Source organism: Ambystoma mexicanum, chromosome 5q, assembly GCF_040938575.1.
Source record: "Ambystoma mexicanum isolate Mex_15411 chromosome 5q, UKY_AmexF1_1, whole genome shotgun sequence".
In the NCBI taxonomy this organism is placed as follows: Eukaryota; Metazoa; Chordata; class Amphibia; order Caudata; family Ambystomatidae; genus Ambystoma; species Ambystoma mexicanum.
Window position 1 is genome coordinate 157,956,106 of NC_090933.1, and position 19,083 is coordinate 157,975,188.

A 19,083-nucleotide genomic window follows, 5' to 3' on the forward strand; every position below is an offset into this window, starting at 1 on the left:
GCACCTTATTGTAAGATAGTGTGTGCTGGGTCTAGAAAGTTACAAAATGTAAGTAAAGTTAATTTCACTTCACTGCTCTTGGAAACAGTAGTTTAACCAAGAGAAGGTATTTAAACCTTTGGGAAATCTAAGAGACTTCCCTGTGCCACTGCACTGAAGGTGCTGTGTCTCACAATGTACAGATGATACCTATGGAGTTTGTCAGACTCCAAAGTCAAAAGAAACTCAGAGTCCAAATCGCAGAAAAACACATGAGAGAGTGGGGAAAAAGGTCTCACTCTCTCCAGGTTAGAAATTAAAAGTCCTTAAATTCAGCAAAAGGAGCTGGGGGGTCTCTTAAGGTAGAAGGGAATTAGCACATTTCTTAGAATTCTCCCCGGCACCTAGGAAATAAAGCTTGAGAAAGGCCTAGAAACAAGGGAGAACAGTTGGCGTGAAGCCACCCCAGCCCGAGAAGTTCCAACCTGGGAACGTGAAGCTGCAAGGACAGTGATACCCAGTGGTGGGGACGTCGAGGATTGATCAGCGAACACGATGTTGGAAGCCAAGCACCTGAACAACCGAAGAGACCGAGAGAGACCAGCAGTGGCGTGACCTTGATGAGGTAGGCCACGTGGTCCTGCAACTGTGTCAGAGCCTTGTGGTCCAAGTCTCTGCAGACCTACCAGGATGAGGCTGGGAGCGGAGGGAAGAAAGAGCAGGAGATGCTGATGTTTTTCAAGTCAGCCGAACACCCCAGGAAAGACCAGCTATGCAGTCCTGATATACTACAGGTATTGGGAACAGCAGGAGACGGGTTAGGGGCTTGGGGCAGCTCCACATTCCAGAGAAGTTTTGGAGTAAACTTCCTTGTTACAGTAGTGACACCCAGAGAATCACGAGTACAGAGAAGCTTGGGAGTAAACTCCCTCTTCACAGTAATGACACCCAGTCAACAGAAACTCAGGAATAATTTCCCTTGTCGCAGTGGTATCCAGAGAACCAAAAGTCCAGAGAATCTCTGGAGTAATTTCCTCATCATAGTAGTGATATCCCAGGATTCAAGAATCTGGAGTGCATCTGGAGGAATCGCCCTCGTCACAGTGATAATCCAAATCGAATTAAAGAGGAGATTAGACAACAAGAGCTATGTAGGTAATCTTCAGGAGATTGTAAGACTGGGAAGAATTACTGGAATTGTAAAGCAAGCTTTCAAAAGCCCTTGGGATGAAGTAAAGAGACTTTAGAGGACTATTGCTAAAGAATATTCCAATACAGTCCTCTATGCTATGACGGGTAGGTCAGTAGCAGGGAGTCTCCTGACCAAGCTGTCTTTGTTGAATTGGAAGCTAAAGCAAAGGAGTACTGGAGAACAGATAGACCGAGCCATTCTCCTGGTATTATATGCAATTCGATGCTGAACCCTTTTTATAGATTAGTGGTAGGGTCAGAGTAGGCTTTGGACACAGGACGGATATTTTTAGTTTGTGTAAACATCCTGACAATGAGCTGCCGAGCTGTTATTGGATTAGGCTGGGGCAACTCTTCAGAGACCGGGAGAGGCAGGTTCTTTGCTTCAAATCGTAAAAAAGCTTTGTTGAAGCATGCCACCCCTTTGTTTGACGCCTTACTCCACCTCACCACAGTGGGCCGGGGCTAGCTATGGCTGAGCCCTGGCAGTCTCCTGAAACTTTGATTTAGCAGGGCGCTGCCGGGGCTCCCTCGACTCCCACCACCCCCACAAGCAACCCAACAGCATAGAAAGCCACTTTTTTGTTGTTATTGTCCAGTGCTCGTTATTCGAACCCGAGCCCTGCTTGCACTGTGCTATTTCGAAGATGCTGGATTCCTTTTGTTTCATTCAATAGACTGCTTGACACATACAACCTGTTTGTGTCAAATAGTCTATTGAAAGAAAAAAAAAGAAATTGAGCACCTTTGAAATGGCGCAGTGTGATGCGACACTGGCAGCCAGTCAGCAGGGTTTTGAATTCCCAGCACGGGACAATAAAAAAAAAAAGCAACCCGACAGCGAGAAAAGGCACTTATTTTATGTGTATTGTTCCGTGCTGGGGGGACACTTCAGTCCACGCCCCATCGTTACAGCCGCCCCACTCCCCCCCGTAAATTCACCCTCCCCACGTAAAGCACTGGAATGAACCTTATATGAATAATGCTAAGCTCGGTATCTATTTAAGAATAAATAGCAATGACTGTATGGACTGTTGTAATGCTTAATGGAGCTATATTTAACCCTTGCTATGGTGTTTTTTTTGCATATAATTCTTTTCTTTTCTTCTCTCCTGTAGACCAAAGAAGACACAGAACAGTCTGAAAAAATTGCAGCTTTGGAGCAGGCAAGCTCTACAATTATCAGGTCCCAGCAGGTACAAGTGACATTGCCTCTCCCTAGTTGGCAGGAACGTTCAGTGTTTAATTTCTCTCTTGCGTTATTCTTTTGTCCGGCTATGTTCCCATGTTAAGCTAAGGCAAAGAGGTAAGTATACGGCTGTCTGTTTTTGTTTAGGGTGAATAACAGAGGAATAATGCAGGCTGTTTTACAGCATTGTTTTGCCTGTAATCCTTTCTTTCTTTTAAATGTTCCTGTGATTTTGATATTTAGGCGACGCCTGAAAGGCAAGCAGAGATGTTTGTTGAAAAATAATGTTGGTGCTTATTTATCAAGCCACGAGGGTACATTACACATCCAATTGATGGTTCTCTTGTATAACCTTTTCTTTAGGTTGGATGCACTTGCAGATCCTAAAACCACATATACACACACATATATTGTTTTTTGCCACGTACCTGTTCCGCTTTGGACTGCACTTCCCTCATGGTTTTGTGATTTTAAATGATCATTATCTATGCTGATATCTGAACTCTTATTGGTTTTTCTATTAGCCGTGGGGCATAGAGAAGAGGCTGCAGGATGGAAAGTCGGCTGGCTCTCTGGTCACTTCCCATCAAATCATTATCCAGAAAACTATCCCGTCTTCCCCAGAGGTTATTTTTGATTAATTTGACATGCACTACGACAGCTGCTGAACTAAAGGCGTAACTTCTCTTGCAATTCTAATGTTCTCTTAAATGCTTCAGCTTGTATGTACCATTAAACCGGCAGGCATCATGTTGTGCATAGATATGTTGCAAATGCATATGGCGTAAATCCTGGCCTAATTGTTCGGGTTTACTTAAATTGCCATGCTGTTGTTGGTACTTAGTGCATGGCCTAACTCTGTATCAAAAGATTAAGATTGCCTAGATGGGAACTCTGACTTAAAACAAAACAGGTCTGTAATCTCAAAACCAGGAGCAGGTACCTTCTGGGCTATAATCTATAAATCAACAACCTGATCGGACTTTCATTCGTTTTTCTCTTTTGCATAGTTTATTTTATTTGCAGTTTCTAACCTAGAGCCATCCTGGTCACGCATGGCAAATGGAGAGCGTTCCAATTGGAAATAGGCAGAGAAAAATGAAAGCCTTTACAATACAAGCCGAATGTTAGATGCAACAAATAAAAGAAAAATAAGATAGTGGTTTGAGTGGATTCGAACCATCACAGCATAACCTCAATCACAATGGCACTGAGAGCAAAATACAGTCTCAAACCCGTCATAAGTCAGAATTGTAGCAAACAAATGTCTTCAGCGCCTTGTGGAACTGGAAGAAGAGGGGCAAGACAGAGGGAGCTGGGAAGCAAAATCCAGGAGCGAGGGCCAGCGGCAGGGAATAATTGGCTGGAGGTCCGGACCCTTTTATCTAAAGGACACTCCAACCTGCATATTAAATGCGTGCCTCCAACAATAAGCTATTTTCCCTGCAAAAAGTGTGGTTGTTGAGTACTAACAGCCTTGAAGAGAATCTCCAGTGGTAACCAATACAGTCTGCGTAGTATTACTAACCGAACGAGGAGCAGAGTTACACTCCTTTTTCAAGGGCAACAAATAAGATGTGCATAGGCCTAGGAGGAGGGCATGACCCACAGTCTGTTTGGTGGCGTCAGCGTATCTATCGATTAGTTGAAAATCATTGAACTTGTATTTTAACAGTGCACCAGTTTGCATGTCCCTTTATCCTCTGCCAGTTACCCCTGGGGCAAAAGTGCTATGCTCATGCAAATAAACAAGAAACTCTCACACGGCACCCAATGAGCTCCTGTTAGGATGTCTGATCACCCTTCATACAGGCGATAGTGCCAGCATAGTTCCTTCTCCAGTAACTCTGGTGCAATGCTCTGTTAGTAGCCATGCACAGCATTACCATTTCAATGTAATTGTGGATTGCAGGGTGCAATATGTTGTTGTAACAGGATAGAAGGTTGTGGGTTACTACACTGTATGCAATTCTTTTTGTCATAAGAACCAACTTTACTGCCAGATCATTGCAATCCAAATGACAGCAGCAACGAATTTACCAGACATACAGGGTATCTTTGTTAGGAAAGTTATATGGAGAAAGGTGGTCGTGATTGTCGTCTTAAAATTAAAATATAGAGTTTGACCCCTTGAAGCTTGGATCCTTGGTTGCGCGGAATCCGAAATGGATGTTGTTCTTGAACAATATGAAGTCTGTTGAGAAGATTACCAAAGTTATGGTGATTTGTTAAAACCTGTTTAAAAGGCAACGGTTTTGGGACTAGAGGCAGAGTCTACCACTAGGAGAAACACCCACAAAGAAACCATGAACAAAGCTTGCTGTATCCTCCTAGACCTTTGAATTGCACGGTGAAGCCCCGCTGCTGTACTGAAACTCCTTTTTCTAATCGACAAGAGAAGGGATTACTTCTTCCCTTGAGTTAGTGGGACCAACTAGCCCCGAGAGGAACTCCACTGGACCATCTTCCCCGACTGACTGTACTTCTTGGCTGCTGCAGGAACCGAGTGCCAGGGGTCGAGAAATCCTTAGTCAAGTGCAACATCTGAAATCCGTCCAGAAGCTCAGGAGTGTCCTAAGGACCCTCCAGAAGCAGGACGATCCAAGCTCGAGTCCCCTCAGCAGAGTGCTGGACCCAAGGAGTGAAGGAATCACAACTGCTATCTGAGATCTGCAGTGTTGCTGTTTACCCAGCGTTGAAACCGCTAAGTGCTGCTGAACTGAAAAGAGCCTGTAGCTGCTGCCGACCTCCAAATTGCTAGCACAGGAGCCCTCCAGACGATCTCCCTCTTGTCTCCACGACTGAGGCTCAGGAACGCAGGGTCTGTGCACCGCTGCAACAGGACAGAATCCAGCTGGACCACTCTTCTTCAAACCAAAAGTACCGTTGAGACATGGGGTACTTACCTGATTGCCTCCTTAGTTGTGCTCTTCTCAGTTGAGACTTGCACTACCTTGCTTTTTAGAGTTGGTTTGAACTCTTGCTTTTCACATGCCTAACAGATTGTGACCCTACAAGTGATTTCTACAAACTCTCTGACTTTGTGCCAGACTTTTATTATCTAAGAAGTGCCTCAGCTTCATAGACTGTGCTCCAATTGACTTTGGCTGTCCATTGGCTTTGATATTTGTGTCCCTCATAGGTCATATATTATGATAGGTTATTTATAATGGCTTAATACCCAGAGGTTTCTAAGCGAAGACCCGGTGATGGAACCTGTGTTGCTCCGTGTCGTCCTGCTTCCAAGGCAGGCACTTTGCCGCTGAGCTAACCTCCCGAGACCACATAGGTGGTAACTTGTTTTGGACTTTTAATGCTGGGAAAGGCTTGTCTAAACTTCATTGGAAGATTTAAGTATATTCACATGCCCTGAGAACCTGATTAACCTTTTTCCTTCCTTTAACCTTTCCTTTCTGCAACCTCAGAATCTGCCAAGTGTTACTAGTGATATACAAATGCAATTACTGTCCTTTCGAATGAAGTCACCTCCGAGTGTAGGAAGTGTGTAAAAAGCATATCTAAAGAGTATCCACTCAACTTGTGCTGATCCTGAAAAGTGTTTTAAAATATATTTGATTGTTACATAAATTGTCATTTTTAAAGAATGCTTATTTAAAAATGGATGTTAACTAACTATTTATAACAGAAACTTTGAGTATAAGTGTTACTTGGTTACTTGTAAATACGAATTTCATTGCTACAGCTCACATTTACCCCTCTTGAGATATGCCTGGCTGCTCAGTCACACTACTAACTTGTGTAGTACAGACCTATACCAAAAGGTGGGTTACCTAATACCAAGCAGATCTGTGTTATGTAGTTTCACACAGTGTGACTACTCCAATTCCTACGTAACATGGTTGTTTGTGGTGGTGTTGCTGGTCTTGTGCTGTTTTCAATTGTGTAGGTTTTTGTGCTGGCCACATACTAGTGCTAGATGAGTAGCTAGATTTCTATCTGTTTCTTTGTGTTCAGGTGATCTTCCTCTGCATGCAGATGTTTGGGCAGAGAGCGCCAGAGTTTGGTTGAGGATAAGAAGTAATATTCGCTATGCTGTTTCCAGCTAAAGCTTGGCATAATTACTAATGCACCATTGCTGGATTGTAGTGCTGCTCAAGCTGACTCAATTCTTCTTGATAACTTTGTAATAAAATTATCTTTCTCTGATACCAGTATTAAACATTTTATGTGGCTTGCACTAAGAGGCTTAGCATTCCTTCAGGAGCATTTTCGGCTCATAGGAAAGCACCTTGCGTACAGTTTAGGAACCTTTCCTAAAATACTTTTTTTCAAATTGTAGATGCCACTAAGCCATCTGATACACCCTTTTACATCATTCATGCAAATATTTACAAACAATTTCTTTCCAGCAGTAGCATAAAATATGCAGAACATTTCCAACTTCCCGTTAACTACTGAGCAGATGACCGCCTGATTGGTGGACAAAGTTGTAACGTCCCTCCACTGTAAATGTTGACTCTGGATTCTTTCCATCAGGGGAGCCCTGGCCATTCCCAGATAACTTGCTGGAAAACTGTTGTATAAGTAACTTACTACAAATGGTTTTAGAGAGTTATCATGAGTTTGAAATTTAACATGCACGTTTATGGCTTGGGAAGATCAATGGAGGCTCTTAACTGTTTGTTTAAAACACTCAGCAACACTATGTACACTATAGGGTGTTGATAAGACCACAAAAGGATTCCAGCAAACACCGGACCACCCTAAGAGCTAAAGTCCTTCCTGATAGATTGTACTCAGTCTGTTTGTTCCTAGAGTCCCAGCACACCAACCGGGCTGGTAACTCTGTATCTTAAATGTTTTTTGTTTACACTCCTGAAGGTAAATTATGCTGATCATACTCAAATGCCCTTGATGGAAGTCTGCAACATTGGACTGTTTACAGACTGCCTCCTCAACATACTACGTAGGTGGGTGAGGCACAGCCAGCTCAACTGATTTACCAGCAATACACAGATTCTGATAGGCGAGACCTGCCTCTGCACTCACTTTCAGTACAAACAGCAATTTGAACTTGTCCATAACCACAAGTGATGGCAAGCAACCTTGGGATTATGATTGAAAAGGCCCTTTACCTCACAACATGGATTGCCCAGATTGTACAATCCAGCTCATTTGAACTGACGGTCACACAAAGACTTTTTTCTTTGTTCATCTAACTCCCATAGGTTCCATTTAGTCTTACTCTGGTCTTAACTCAGATTAGGCAAATGGTCTGTAAGGAGGGCTACCAAAATATAGTGTCAAAATACCGTGATTACAGAATACAGCTGCCCAGATGCTGACCAATATATACAGTAGTAGGGTATGGCTCCCCACCCACCCCATCTTCAAACTTAATCGCTACCAATTTCTGATTGAGTCAATTTACGGGCTTACATAATGTCCAGACAGCATTTTCTGAAAAATTGACTTCGATTTCTGAGGGATTATTTAAACCGATAAATACCCTCCTGTAATGTGTTTATCTGATTTTTGTTCTGTTTGTAACAACCGCATTTAAGCAAGCCAATATATGGGGATGAGTTGCCTGACTCCAAGCACTGAGATCATGAAACTCCAGTACTAAAATGTTGAAGTCTATTGAGGAGGACTGGAAATTGGATTAATTGAAACCTGCTTTTTCTGTCCATACACTTCCAACCCCGCAGGCATTAAACTACTTGTTAGGCATATGTTGAGCTCTACAAAATGTAAAGTGCATAACCTACAGCCCAAGTGACATCCCTAGGAGTGGTTTCCAGAATACTATGCTCCACAGAAAAATTGTATAGTTGGGATGCTTGGAGAAAAAGTACCATTTAGCGAGTGCACAGTTAGATATATCGTTTTTTTGATTTGCATATATGTGATGGAAAAATAATTGTACATGACAAAATTAAACCATGTCAGACCCGACAAGACCTGGTCTTTGCTTTTAAGTCAGAATTCCCTGCTGTAGAATTCTATAGTTCGTCTTCACTAGATGTAACTAGTCAGATATTCTAACATAGCTTTTATTTTGAATATAGGGTTCTGAGGATTGGGTTATTGTAGACAAAATGCCTACTAAGGTAGTTGATGATGAAACAAAAAACATTCTGACATACAAAGTGACGACAGTGAGCAGTAAAACTGGTGATCTGCCACGTGAAGTGATGACATCCAGGGAAATTAAGAGCAACGATACCATCCGAAGTGAAATACGTTCACTAGAAGAAGAGACCAAGCAGCACATGTTCACTTTAGGGAAGTCATACGATGCTGTATCCGGGAAAATAGTGACTGTTGGAAGTAAATCTAAGGAGGAAGAAAAAGCAACTCTGTCCCCGTCTCATGAAATGTTCCAAAGAGCTGAAAAAGAAGTGTCTGAAATAGTCAAGATTATTCCAGTGATTGGCCAATATGAAGTTTCCGAAGAGAAGGCCAGAAGACTCTCAGAAGGACAGAGCACCAAGAGAAGACTCTCAGAATCTTTGTCAACCATAAAAGAACTGGATTCCCTTCAGCCAAGCCCAGAAGAGGAAGTCCAGAAGAAGGGGCAGAAGATGGTTCAGGATGTGCCTCGTATAGTGGGAGAAGGCATTGTAAAAGCTGCAAAAGCTGTAGAACATGTGGCTCCTGAAACTGTGACAATAGGCGCACCCATTTGGAAAGATAAGAAGCTATCAGAGTGGCGATATTCCAGAGAACCACCGTATACCATTGCTACTGCTCATTATGTATCTGAGTCATCGACATCAAGAATCGTGGTAACAAGTGGCTTGACTTCATGTGCCACAGCTTTAAGGCCAAGCATGACTATTCACCAAATCCTCGCTTCACTGTGCCTTTCAGTTAATCCTCCGCTTCCCTCTTTGCTCACGACCAACCTGGCTTTTAACAGTTCATTAATTTTTTTATTAAGGTTAAGTTAGCAGTTCAAAGCAAGCACCCACGCAACAAGTTTGTACAATTTCTGCACCAGCGTGCAAAACAATATTTTGCTAAAATGCAACAGAACCCCAGTTGTAACACTTATGGGCCCTATTCAACACATTTATATTAGTAGGCAAGAGTAGTCAATATGGTTGCAGTTCAGTGACCATCAATGCTATGATCAGGTTAGAGTGCCAGTATATCCATTTTGCACCTAATCTTTTAGCTCATCCCTAATTTTCATCTGGCTAGTTTGAATGGGAATGTAATTTAGCCATTGGTTGTCATGAATTCATGTTCATGTCATCAGTGCAATAAAGGGCATAGAATTGGGACAGCTTGTAGGACAGTAAATCAGCGTTACTTCAATATGCTCCTTTATAAAGAACGCAACATGCGTTATTGGCAACTCCTCATTGAATGGAGGCAAAACTGGAGGAGAAGGGAATGTTCCAATCTGCAAATAACAATTAGTTTGCTTGCGCACTTGCAAAAAAGCCCTCATCGATTAGAAATGTGTAATGTCTACATTTGATCCAAATTCTTTGGTGGTCTTTTTGTCATCTGTAGAGATGTTTTAGTAATTCGTTGTTGAATAGGGCCCATTGCTTTCCAAGTGCACTCCTACACCCCAGCCTATTTGTTTTCCTCTCTTCCTTTCCTGTCTCTAAATTTCCTTTCACATTTTTCTACCGTCCCCTGCATCGCAGTGTGTAGTTTTGTCAACTAATATAGATGTTTTTATTCTCGTCAGTTTGTCTCTTTCTGTCTGTGACTCTGCATTTCTCTGTCTGTGTAGAAAAAAGAAACCTCTGGCGAAACCCCAGTGGAGGGTTCTGATGTCTACAGAGTAATAGAATCGTCAAGGAAACCCATTGAATTTTTAGGCGGGATCACTTCTACGTCACCTAGCCGTGGTGCCGCGACTTCACCTAGCAGGGCGCAGGTGGTCATTTACTTCTGTATATTTGCTCCATCATTTAATCCCGGTTTTGCCTCTAAATATGCCTGGGCCTGTCTAGTCCTGTGCGGATGTTGTTAGTTGTTAGAAGATTTGTAAGCGTCATTGTCTGCAAGAATGCTTGTACATGTAGCTTGTACATGTAGGAAATATCCCCTAACTTAGACTTTGGATACTGAAAGGCAGAAGCACTTAACTACCACAGGAGCTCTGGTTATCTCTGCACCCTGCAGCAAAAATGTATTCATGTAAAAGGGAGAATGTTTGTAAACCTATCAATTCCTGAGAAGCCCAGGGCAGTTCAGGTCCCAGGTGTGTAGTGCAGAAAGGCCTGCATTCCCTGACTGTGTTTTAATGGTCTTCTTCATCAATAATTGATTTGGAGAAGGCCTTAGAGTAGAATTGGGTACAACCGACCAGGACAGGGCCATTAAGTAGATAATGTAGCTGCTAATGGCCCTATCCTGGTCGGTTGTACCCAATTATATTTGTATGTAGTGCTTGCTACTGCTGATTTTTCTTCAAAGTTCTTTAAATAACATTAACTGCTTTCCACCTTACTGGTACTCTGTTTTATGTGGAGTCAGCCTTTCCAAGACTCAAAGAGGGCACCTGCAGGTTACTTGCAGATCTCTGAAAATTCATCATTACCTAAGGGCCCAGTACTGTTCAGATTGTAGAACCGTGGATCTGTCAATTGCATGCATGTCCTCAAAAAAGAAACGTCAATTTCAGAAAATTAGGAACACATCAATTTTAAGTACTCCTTTATTATAAAAACTGTGGCCTAAAATATTGGCTTTTGTAGTGTAGACATGTTTACTATTCCAGTGTTACATTTCTTGCATGTGCCAAACTGTGGTTTAACACCTCATACAAGCTGCACCATAACATATGTATTGAATTATAGCGATGGTGCTTTAACCGCAAACACTTGTTTCCTAAATTCTACTACAGCCAACACATTGTGCTTGTATGTTTTCTCAGCCCTACACCATCCTCAAATCTGTTCCTGCCATTACCTTTTGCTCTCGCTTCACAACCCCCTGTCCCCCCAACCACCCCCCGAGGCATCCAGACCTGTTTATTGTACATGTTATATTGGTTAGGTTATTTCTATTCATAGACCAATTTTCAGACCACATTAGTCAGGATTTCCAAGGGACTCTCATATGCCTAAAACAAATTCTAATTTCACAGGTCTAATTTGGATGAAATAAACATTATGTACAAAGGCCATTTCTTCTCTGCTACATGAAATCTAGTTGGAGAAGTAGGCCGTTCTTTTCTATTAAAATTCTCTGTGGATCCACACTTTTCAATTCACCTGCAGTCTTCTCTGCAGGTTCAAACATTGACCCTTTTTCCTTCTATTCCCTAACAATAGTGCATTTCAAAATGTTTGCTTGAATTTGTCATTCAGACATGGTGCACATGCCATGGTACAAATGTGCACATTCCTTTCTCTCACTCTTCCCCACATAAAAGATCTTGGGGTTCCAACTGCTCCCTTTCATCTAAATTTTCAGTGCATGTTTTTTAGACAGAATGTGGTAGGTTGAATCGATTTAATAGTCTCCCACTTTCAGAAAAACAGAGCGCCACATCCGGTCTCTGGGTCAGAGGAAAAGGGAAGTTGGACCACGTCATTGAGTGTTGTCACTGGACAAAATATTATCAAATTCAAATGTCCACTTGAGCATGAATTGTTACCATGGCTGTGACACGATCGCACGCTGGCATGCCAATTGACTTAAGATATTAATGCGGTCAGGCATTACACTGTGAAGCATGTAGCAGCAGAGGCCAGATCCTCTTCTGATTGTGCAGTTTGAGTAAAGCCTAGTTCTGCTGAGTCATGGGCAGTAGAAAAGAGGATGAATCATCAAGAAGGGAGAAATACCATTTCACACTAAATGTGGCCATTTCTGTCTGCCATTCCTCTTAGCCCATCACATATAAATCATGTAGGTGCAATCTTTGAGTGCCCCTTGAGGGAGAAAAGTCATGCACAGACTCCACAGCCCTGTAATACTACTTAGTACCACTGATGCAATTACTGAATGCCAATGACTTTTGATATAGACACTACAGGCAGAATTCTTCTTTCTGTACTAGAGTCAAGATATGAGAATCCATTTAGCCTGGTGAGCTATGCCAAGCCTTCCTCGAGCCTAAGTTGCCTTTGTGCTACCAATGCTCTCATTGACATCCCTCTGATTGTGGGGTATGATGAACGGGATAGCATACACTGCTCATACGTTGGTTGAGGCCACAGATACTCTGATGTCAAATTATTGTTTTCCCCAATCGGTATGCTAGCATATGCCGTTCTGCGCTGAACGGATTAAAGCGTGTGCCTATCTCTCCTATGCCCATGGCATTCCTTCATCATTGAACTGTGAAAGCTCCTATGCTGGGGGATGTCACTGGGTACTTCACTGTTGCTCTGTCCTCTGAGCTCACAAACAAGCAACTCTGACCCAGCCACTTCGGCCTGTCCACTTTTAGGTACTGAATAAGTGATGGCCTGCAAGTTCTCAATTTGAAAGTGGCACTGAAGAAGGCAATCTATTAGCAATGTTGATTAAATGAATGACACCACATTTTAGTAAGCATTTATTTTGCAACCAAAAATCCCTCCTGTGATGACCAAGAATTGAAAACCTCTTTTAAGCATCAACGCTCTATGTATTACGCACCCTGTATGGCCATGGGCATTTCTGTAGCGTCCCCAACCCCACTCCATGGTCAGAGGTAAATAATTGAAGGAACATTTTTTTTCTGTAAAAGAAATGTGTAAAAGGTTAATAATTCCCCCATGAATTTAACATTTTGATTTAGTAATTGGGGGTGAATGATTTGTGTTTTCAAGATATGTATGTATATATTCTTTTGACTTTTGCCATTTCCTGACAGGTAATGGAGTCTAAAGGTGACTGGGAGTCGAGCCTCGGTGAAGTGAAGCAGGAAGTGTGGCAGCAAACGCCGGACAAGGCATCGAAGGTTACTTTTGACGCGGATCTGGTGGAGGAGAGTCGGGTGGTGAATGTGCATGCAAGCAGGGAGGCTGCTGGGCTGCCGGGCGTCGAGTTCGATGCTGCTTTGCAAGCTGTATCTGCTGCTGCTGCTTCTAGTGTAAAAGGGATGGAGGGCTCTGCTAGAACGGAGGAGGAACTTTCAGTAACCGAGCAGTTGCTGGCAAATGCACTAACCAATCAGCGAGAAACCGCTGCTTCTCTATCGCACATGCAAGAGGAGCCGCAGAGTGCACAAGACCAGGTTTCAGAGTCTGTGGATGGACAACCTCTTTTTGGGGTAACACGCTCTTCTTTTAGATTTTACTTCTCTGCCTCTACTGTAGGTCCTTGCTTTTACTTTTAACCTAGGTGAAAATATTCAAAGTTAGCCATATGCAGTTTGTTCCTCCTCTCCTGTGCCTGGCTGCATTTTGGGGCTTTGGGAGCTGGCTTCTCTCTGGGGCAAAATGGCACTTGAGCTGTAGTTTTTGTTATGCCTGTCTCTTTACTATGTCTGCAGTAAAAAACCCGCTCCAAAATGCTATCAATTCACTGTTGTCTAAGTATATATTTTTAAACAGCAATGCACGTCATGGATCCAGAATTAGAAGAGTAATTCAGTGTCCATTGTCCTTTCTGCATTTGTTAGGTTGTATAACCTTTTTCAGCTAATCTGCCCCAGGCGTGGACAGCCAAATTACCCTTTTTGGCACTATTCTACTTGGCTGTTTTAAAAATAAATCCCAAAGGACCCCTTAATGGACAACTGTGAATATATGTTTTAACAGCTGGTGCCCGCAAAATCGGAAAAGAAACGCCCTTTATTGTGTTTAACTTACGAGTCAAATGCTAGATAGTTATAGGGGGGAAATTAGTCTTCTTACTCTTGCAGCTGGACACATTATTATGGTTTACAGCATTCTAATTCTCAGATAACCCTCTTTGTTGCTTAAAAATGTGTGTGCTTTGAGCTTTGTAATTCATAAGCTTTATGTTTGTCTCTGCACATCTGTGTTAAAAGGGTAATGGACTCAAAGGTAGCTTGTAATGCTCCTATGTATGCTTACAAATTACATTTTTAATGAGCATGTGTTGTTTTGGCATTCAGTGAAGGAATTCTTAGCAGCAAATGATTGGGTCCTGTGGCAATGAGGGAAATTGAGTTCTTTGATTCCAAATCCTATCACTTGTTTTCTGAAAAACTGGACAAAGCAATATTTTGAGCTTCCATGTGCCCCTTGGCCATCCGCTTACAGGCGCTGTGTGTAAAATAAAAAAACAATAATGGGAGACTTGACAAGACAGTGCAGAAATTCCAGTACTGCAACAGACAAAGGTCAACAGAGCTTGGATGTTAATGTCCGTATAGGAGCACATCTATGCTTAGTCATAGATGTTTTGTTGCCTAATAGTCTAATAGGGGGTTAGACGTACGCACGCTGTAAAGGATGCCAGAAAGCTATGCCCTGGGTTTGTAGCCATTTTCCCTGGTTTTGCCATTTTACTGCAAGGGCAAGTCGTTTTTTGTAACTGGATCTGTCTCAAGGTGGACATATGTCTAAAATCGGTCTACAGAGAAAGTTTTATCTTTACACTTTTATTTCTAAGGTTCTTCATCCAATATAGATTAAGAACACATTTGGAACATATATAGGAATGCATACTCCCACCTGCACCCCACAGTGAGCCAGGTAAACCTATCCATTTCGGTTTCGGGACATGCGTGATGATTAGGGCATGAATAACCGAAGGAAAACCGGAAAGAAAGTCTTTAAAGGCAGGTTTTGGAGTTCAACTTCCTTGCTGGTGCTCGCCGTCCTTGGCGTAGATTGAGGTATATCAACCGTTAGTATATGGGAGTCTTCCTGGTATTCAATAAGAGTGTATCGCCACAAATGTTCAAGAGGTTCTCTGCGTCTTTACCCGGCATCGCTCTGTCTCAAAAACAGTTCTTTAGTGTCCTTGCTCCTAGCTTTCATTGGCTTGTCCATTGCCGGAAAGGTCCTGGTAGATTGGCACCATTTTGTGTACCAATTTCACAGCTGTGAAGATTTCAAAATATCATTTATATGTTTGTCTGTTAGAGGGAATTCCATTTCTGTGCTAATTCCCTTCAACCTTAGAGACCCCGAGCTATTTTGCTGGACTTTAGGACTTTTTACTTCCAACCCTGGAGAGAGTGAGCCCCTTTTCTCACTCTCTCATGTATTTTGATTGGATTATGTGTGTCCTTTGTTTTTGTAGTCTGACAAACTCCATAGGCATCTACTTTTTGTATGGTGACCAATGTTCCCTCTAAGCTGTGCGCATGTGTGCTTGCCCAGCTTTCTTCTGGGTGCCGCTCAGAAGAATTTTAGCAGTGCACAAAGACAATTCCCACCTATTCAGATAAGATTTCATAAGGCACAAGCCACAGCAGTTACCTAATATTTGCTTTCTCTCAAAATGAAACTAAATTATACTAACTATTCTTGATATTCTGGTATAAACTATTTACATTGCCCTATTATGCAAGTTGGACCTTAAAAACCTAAGCACTCTAAAAATAGAATACACCTACACAAGGTTAAAAATGAATATGAAAAAGTGGCTCCATGAACAGAAAATATAACTGAGATATGCTTGAGATATGAGTGGAGAGCAACCTTGCAATATCATTCACTTGGCCTGTAAGGGACAATTGGTATGGACTCTGCCTGGCATTGATCATATATAAATTAGGGGACCAATATTCAGATAACTAGAATGCTTTTCACACAATCTTCAACCTTTCAAAATGTTCAGAGTTCCATGGGGATAGACCTTAACAAATTATGTTAACTCGCTGATGTACAAAAATGGTTTCACTGAGCACTTGTCGAAACCTACTCAACAATTGAACGGTGCGGTACGTTGCAAACAATCTTCTATGCACTTCATAGTATTTGTGCACATGCAGATTTATGAAATGTTCGTAAACTGCACATAATATGATCAGGAGGCTTTAAATTGGATTTGCTTGCAAAGTATTGTGGGTATGCAAATATCTGAGTTTTACTTCTACAATCCCTCACTTTTTACAGAGCCCTGTCAACTAATATTGGAGGCTAGTACAAGAGCTTGGGAGGGGAACGGATGGAAGAGAACAGGAGAATACCCCTTCAGGCAGAACAACGAATCAGCAACTTTCAAACAACAAATCAGATGTTTTGGCAGAACAGTACCGTGAAGGAAATGTGTGTTTGCTAAAGGATAGGAAACTATAGTAATAGCCTAGGAAACAGCACGTTCTATTTCTTTCTATGCTCAGCTGCTGAGGACTTTCCAATATATTAATGGGTTTGCATTCATTGCTTCTAGCAACCCCATGAATCTTGTTCAACTGATAACAGTGAATTTCAAAAGAGGGTCCCTAGTTAAAGAAGAAGGTGCTCTATATGTTGTAACTAAGCATTGCTGGTATTGACTTAAAGGGAAAATATATGTGATTTTCTTCAACAGGGTGCCAGAAGAAACCTCAGTAAGGCTCTTGTTGAAGTAAGGCTCTTGTTGATTTTTGGCTAGGCTGTGGTGATCAATGGTGGGCAAAACTATAGGCTGTATTATGTGCCCTGTAATTTCACTTTCTATGTCAGAGTAACAATCAGGGCTCCGATACGATTTTACTCCATACTTGGAATCAAAAGACTTTTCATGCAGTAAGAAAGTAATTGGCTTTGCCAGTAGGGATATTTCATGCTTATTAAAATATGTTATTTCCCCTTAAAATTCCTCTTGAGATCAGGCAGTAATATTAGAGTTCCTTCTAATGACACTGCTCTGCTGGTCACTGATTCGAAAAGAGATCAGTGGAACTTTGTGGGTCAAAGCAGGGGGTAGATTCCTATATGTTCATGGTTTCCCGTTTTTGTTGACCACATTGCCCTGTTTTAGGGAGTAAAATAACATATGCCGCCTTGCTGTAAGGCTGGTTTTCAGTAAATGTCACAACTCACAGAACAACATAATGTGAATAGTAAGCAGAGGCCCATGAATTCTGATCATCATATTCTGTGGTTCAGTTATTCTGATGCAATTATCATCCTTACATAAATTATGAGAGGGATTTTCTCATGGCCCTTGAATTACTCCCTTAAAATGGCACATGAACTCATATTGGCATGTTTTCTGACACATTTCTTTCAGTTGCAATTATTCCATTTGCAAAAATGGCATAATGTCTGAATTTTTTGACAGCCACATCAGTGATTAGCGATACTTGTTTTTTGTAATAATACGTTTTATCCCAATGGCATTAAACACTTTATGCATTGTCTCTGAGCAGTGTTGACAAATGAATAGCCACACCTAAACCTATTGTTTATCCGGAGCATGCAAAGCTTTTTTGTGCATACACGTTTTTCTCTCTGCACATAGTACTTTTGGTAGGTTTTAACCTATATGTATGGAAAAGGAGTTGCAAGATGATCCTTTACACTGATTTTGTAAAGAATTGCGGTGGTTGGGAAGGGGACATTTCCTTCCAAACTCTTCGGAGATGGTATCTTACTAACTATGCATGCTCACAAAGTGGCCTTCATTGTTATTCACTTGAGCACATGGAATATAATGTGCGCACTAAGGCTAATAATTTCCGCACTTAGGGAAAAATAATTGGAGGTAACATTGATGGTGACACACAGCACCTTCAGTGCAGTGTCACAGAGAAATCCTTTAGATTTCTCTCAAGGTTTAAATACAATTTCTTGGGTGTATTACAGTTCCCAAGAATAGTAAAGTGAAATTGACTTTACTTACCTTTTCTCTTTGTAGGTCCAGCACACCCCATCTTATGTGGGGTGCTGTGGGGGTTACTTAGTAGCCCCTTTTCCTACTTACTCATGTAACATTTTTTATGTTCCCCTCACAACTTTAAATGGCTGGTGGCAGTAATTTCATTTTCCTACCATTGTGCTTTTCTACCGCAGGCTGTATCCTCAGCTGCAGTATAGCACCCATGGGTGACCATTGTGTCAGAATGGCACTGTTCTTCTTTTTTTGCCATTTCTTGTTTGTGAGGTCTTTCTTGGATTTTACTCTGCGCGCCAAATTAGGTTTGACCCCTTTGCTCATTTCACTTCCAGTACTGAACTCCGCCTCTGGCTCCAGTGTGTCTGCAAGGGCAGTTAGCGAGGGAGGCGCCCGAAACTCCTTCTCCTTAGTCTCCAGGGCAACCTGAATGCACCCAGTCCTGATTGGTTGGCTGTCCTTCCAAGACAGCCACCCTGCTGTGTGAGTGACGGCTAGGATGTGCATGAATGGGAGAAACCTACATAAAAGGCCCGGCTTCTTGGACTGAAGACAGAGTTGACCACTGGGAAGAACACCCCGACGAAGAACCCGTGAACAAAGCTTGCTGCATCCTCCTGGACCATTCAACTCCCCGGTGAAGCCCTGCTGCTGTGCTGAAACTACTTTTTCTGATTGACAAGAGAAGCTCTAGAAAGGACGACTTGTTCCCTTGGGTTAGTGGCACCAACTAACCCCAAGACAAACTTTGCTGGAAGACCTTCCCCAACTTGCTGTACTTCTTTGCTGCTGCTGGAACCGAGAACCAGGGGTCGAGAAATCCGTAGTCGAGTGCAAAGTCTGCAAGCCAGCCAAAAGCTCCAGGAGTGTCCCGAGGACCCTCCCGAAGCAGGACGACCCAAGCTCAAGTCTCCTCACCAGAGTGCTGGATTCAAGGAGTGAAGGAAGCCCAACCAGTGTCCAAGATCTGCGGTGCTGCTATTTACCGAGCGCTGAAACCGTGAAGTGCCGCTGATCCGAAGAACGCCAGTAGCTGCCGCCAACCTTTGAATTGCTGT

General features: G+C 42.3%; 1 protein-coding gene across 25 annotated transcripts in view; it reads left to right on the forward strand.

Moving 5' to 3' along the window:
- EPB41L3 (erythrocyte membrane protein band 4.1 like 3) overlaps positions 1–19,083 on the forward strand; it is a 971,190-nt gene that overhangs the window by 837,538 nt on the left and 114,569 nt on the right. For 16 of the 25 annotated variants that reach the window (XM_069620665.1, XM_069620670.1, XM_069620666.1 and 13 more), the window contains 5 exons: positions 2,289–2,366; positions 2,884–2,985; positions 8,392–9,111; positions 10,077–10,223; positions 13,158–13,556. In XM_069620665.1, coding sequence (XP_069476766.1) covers positions 2,289–2,366; positions 2,884–2,985; positions 8,392–9,111; positions 10,077–10,223; positions 13,158–13,556 — 1,446 coding nt within the window. The remainder of the gene's footprint in view (positions 1–2,288; positions 2,367–2,883; positions 2,986–8,391; positions 9,112–10,076; positions 10,224–13,157; positions 13,557–19,083) is intronic. The other 9 variants (XM_069620686.1, XM_069620688.1, XM_069620687.1 and 6 more) reach the window with 5 other exon arrangements.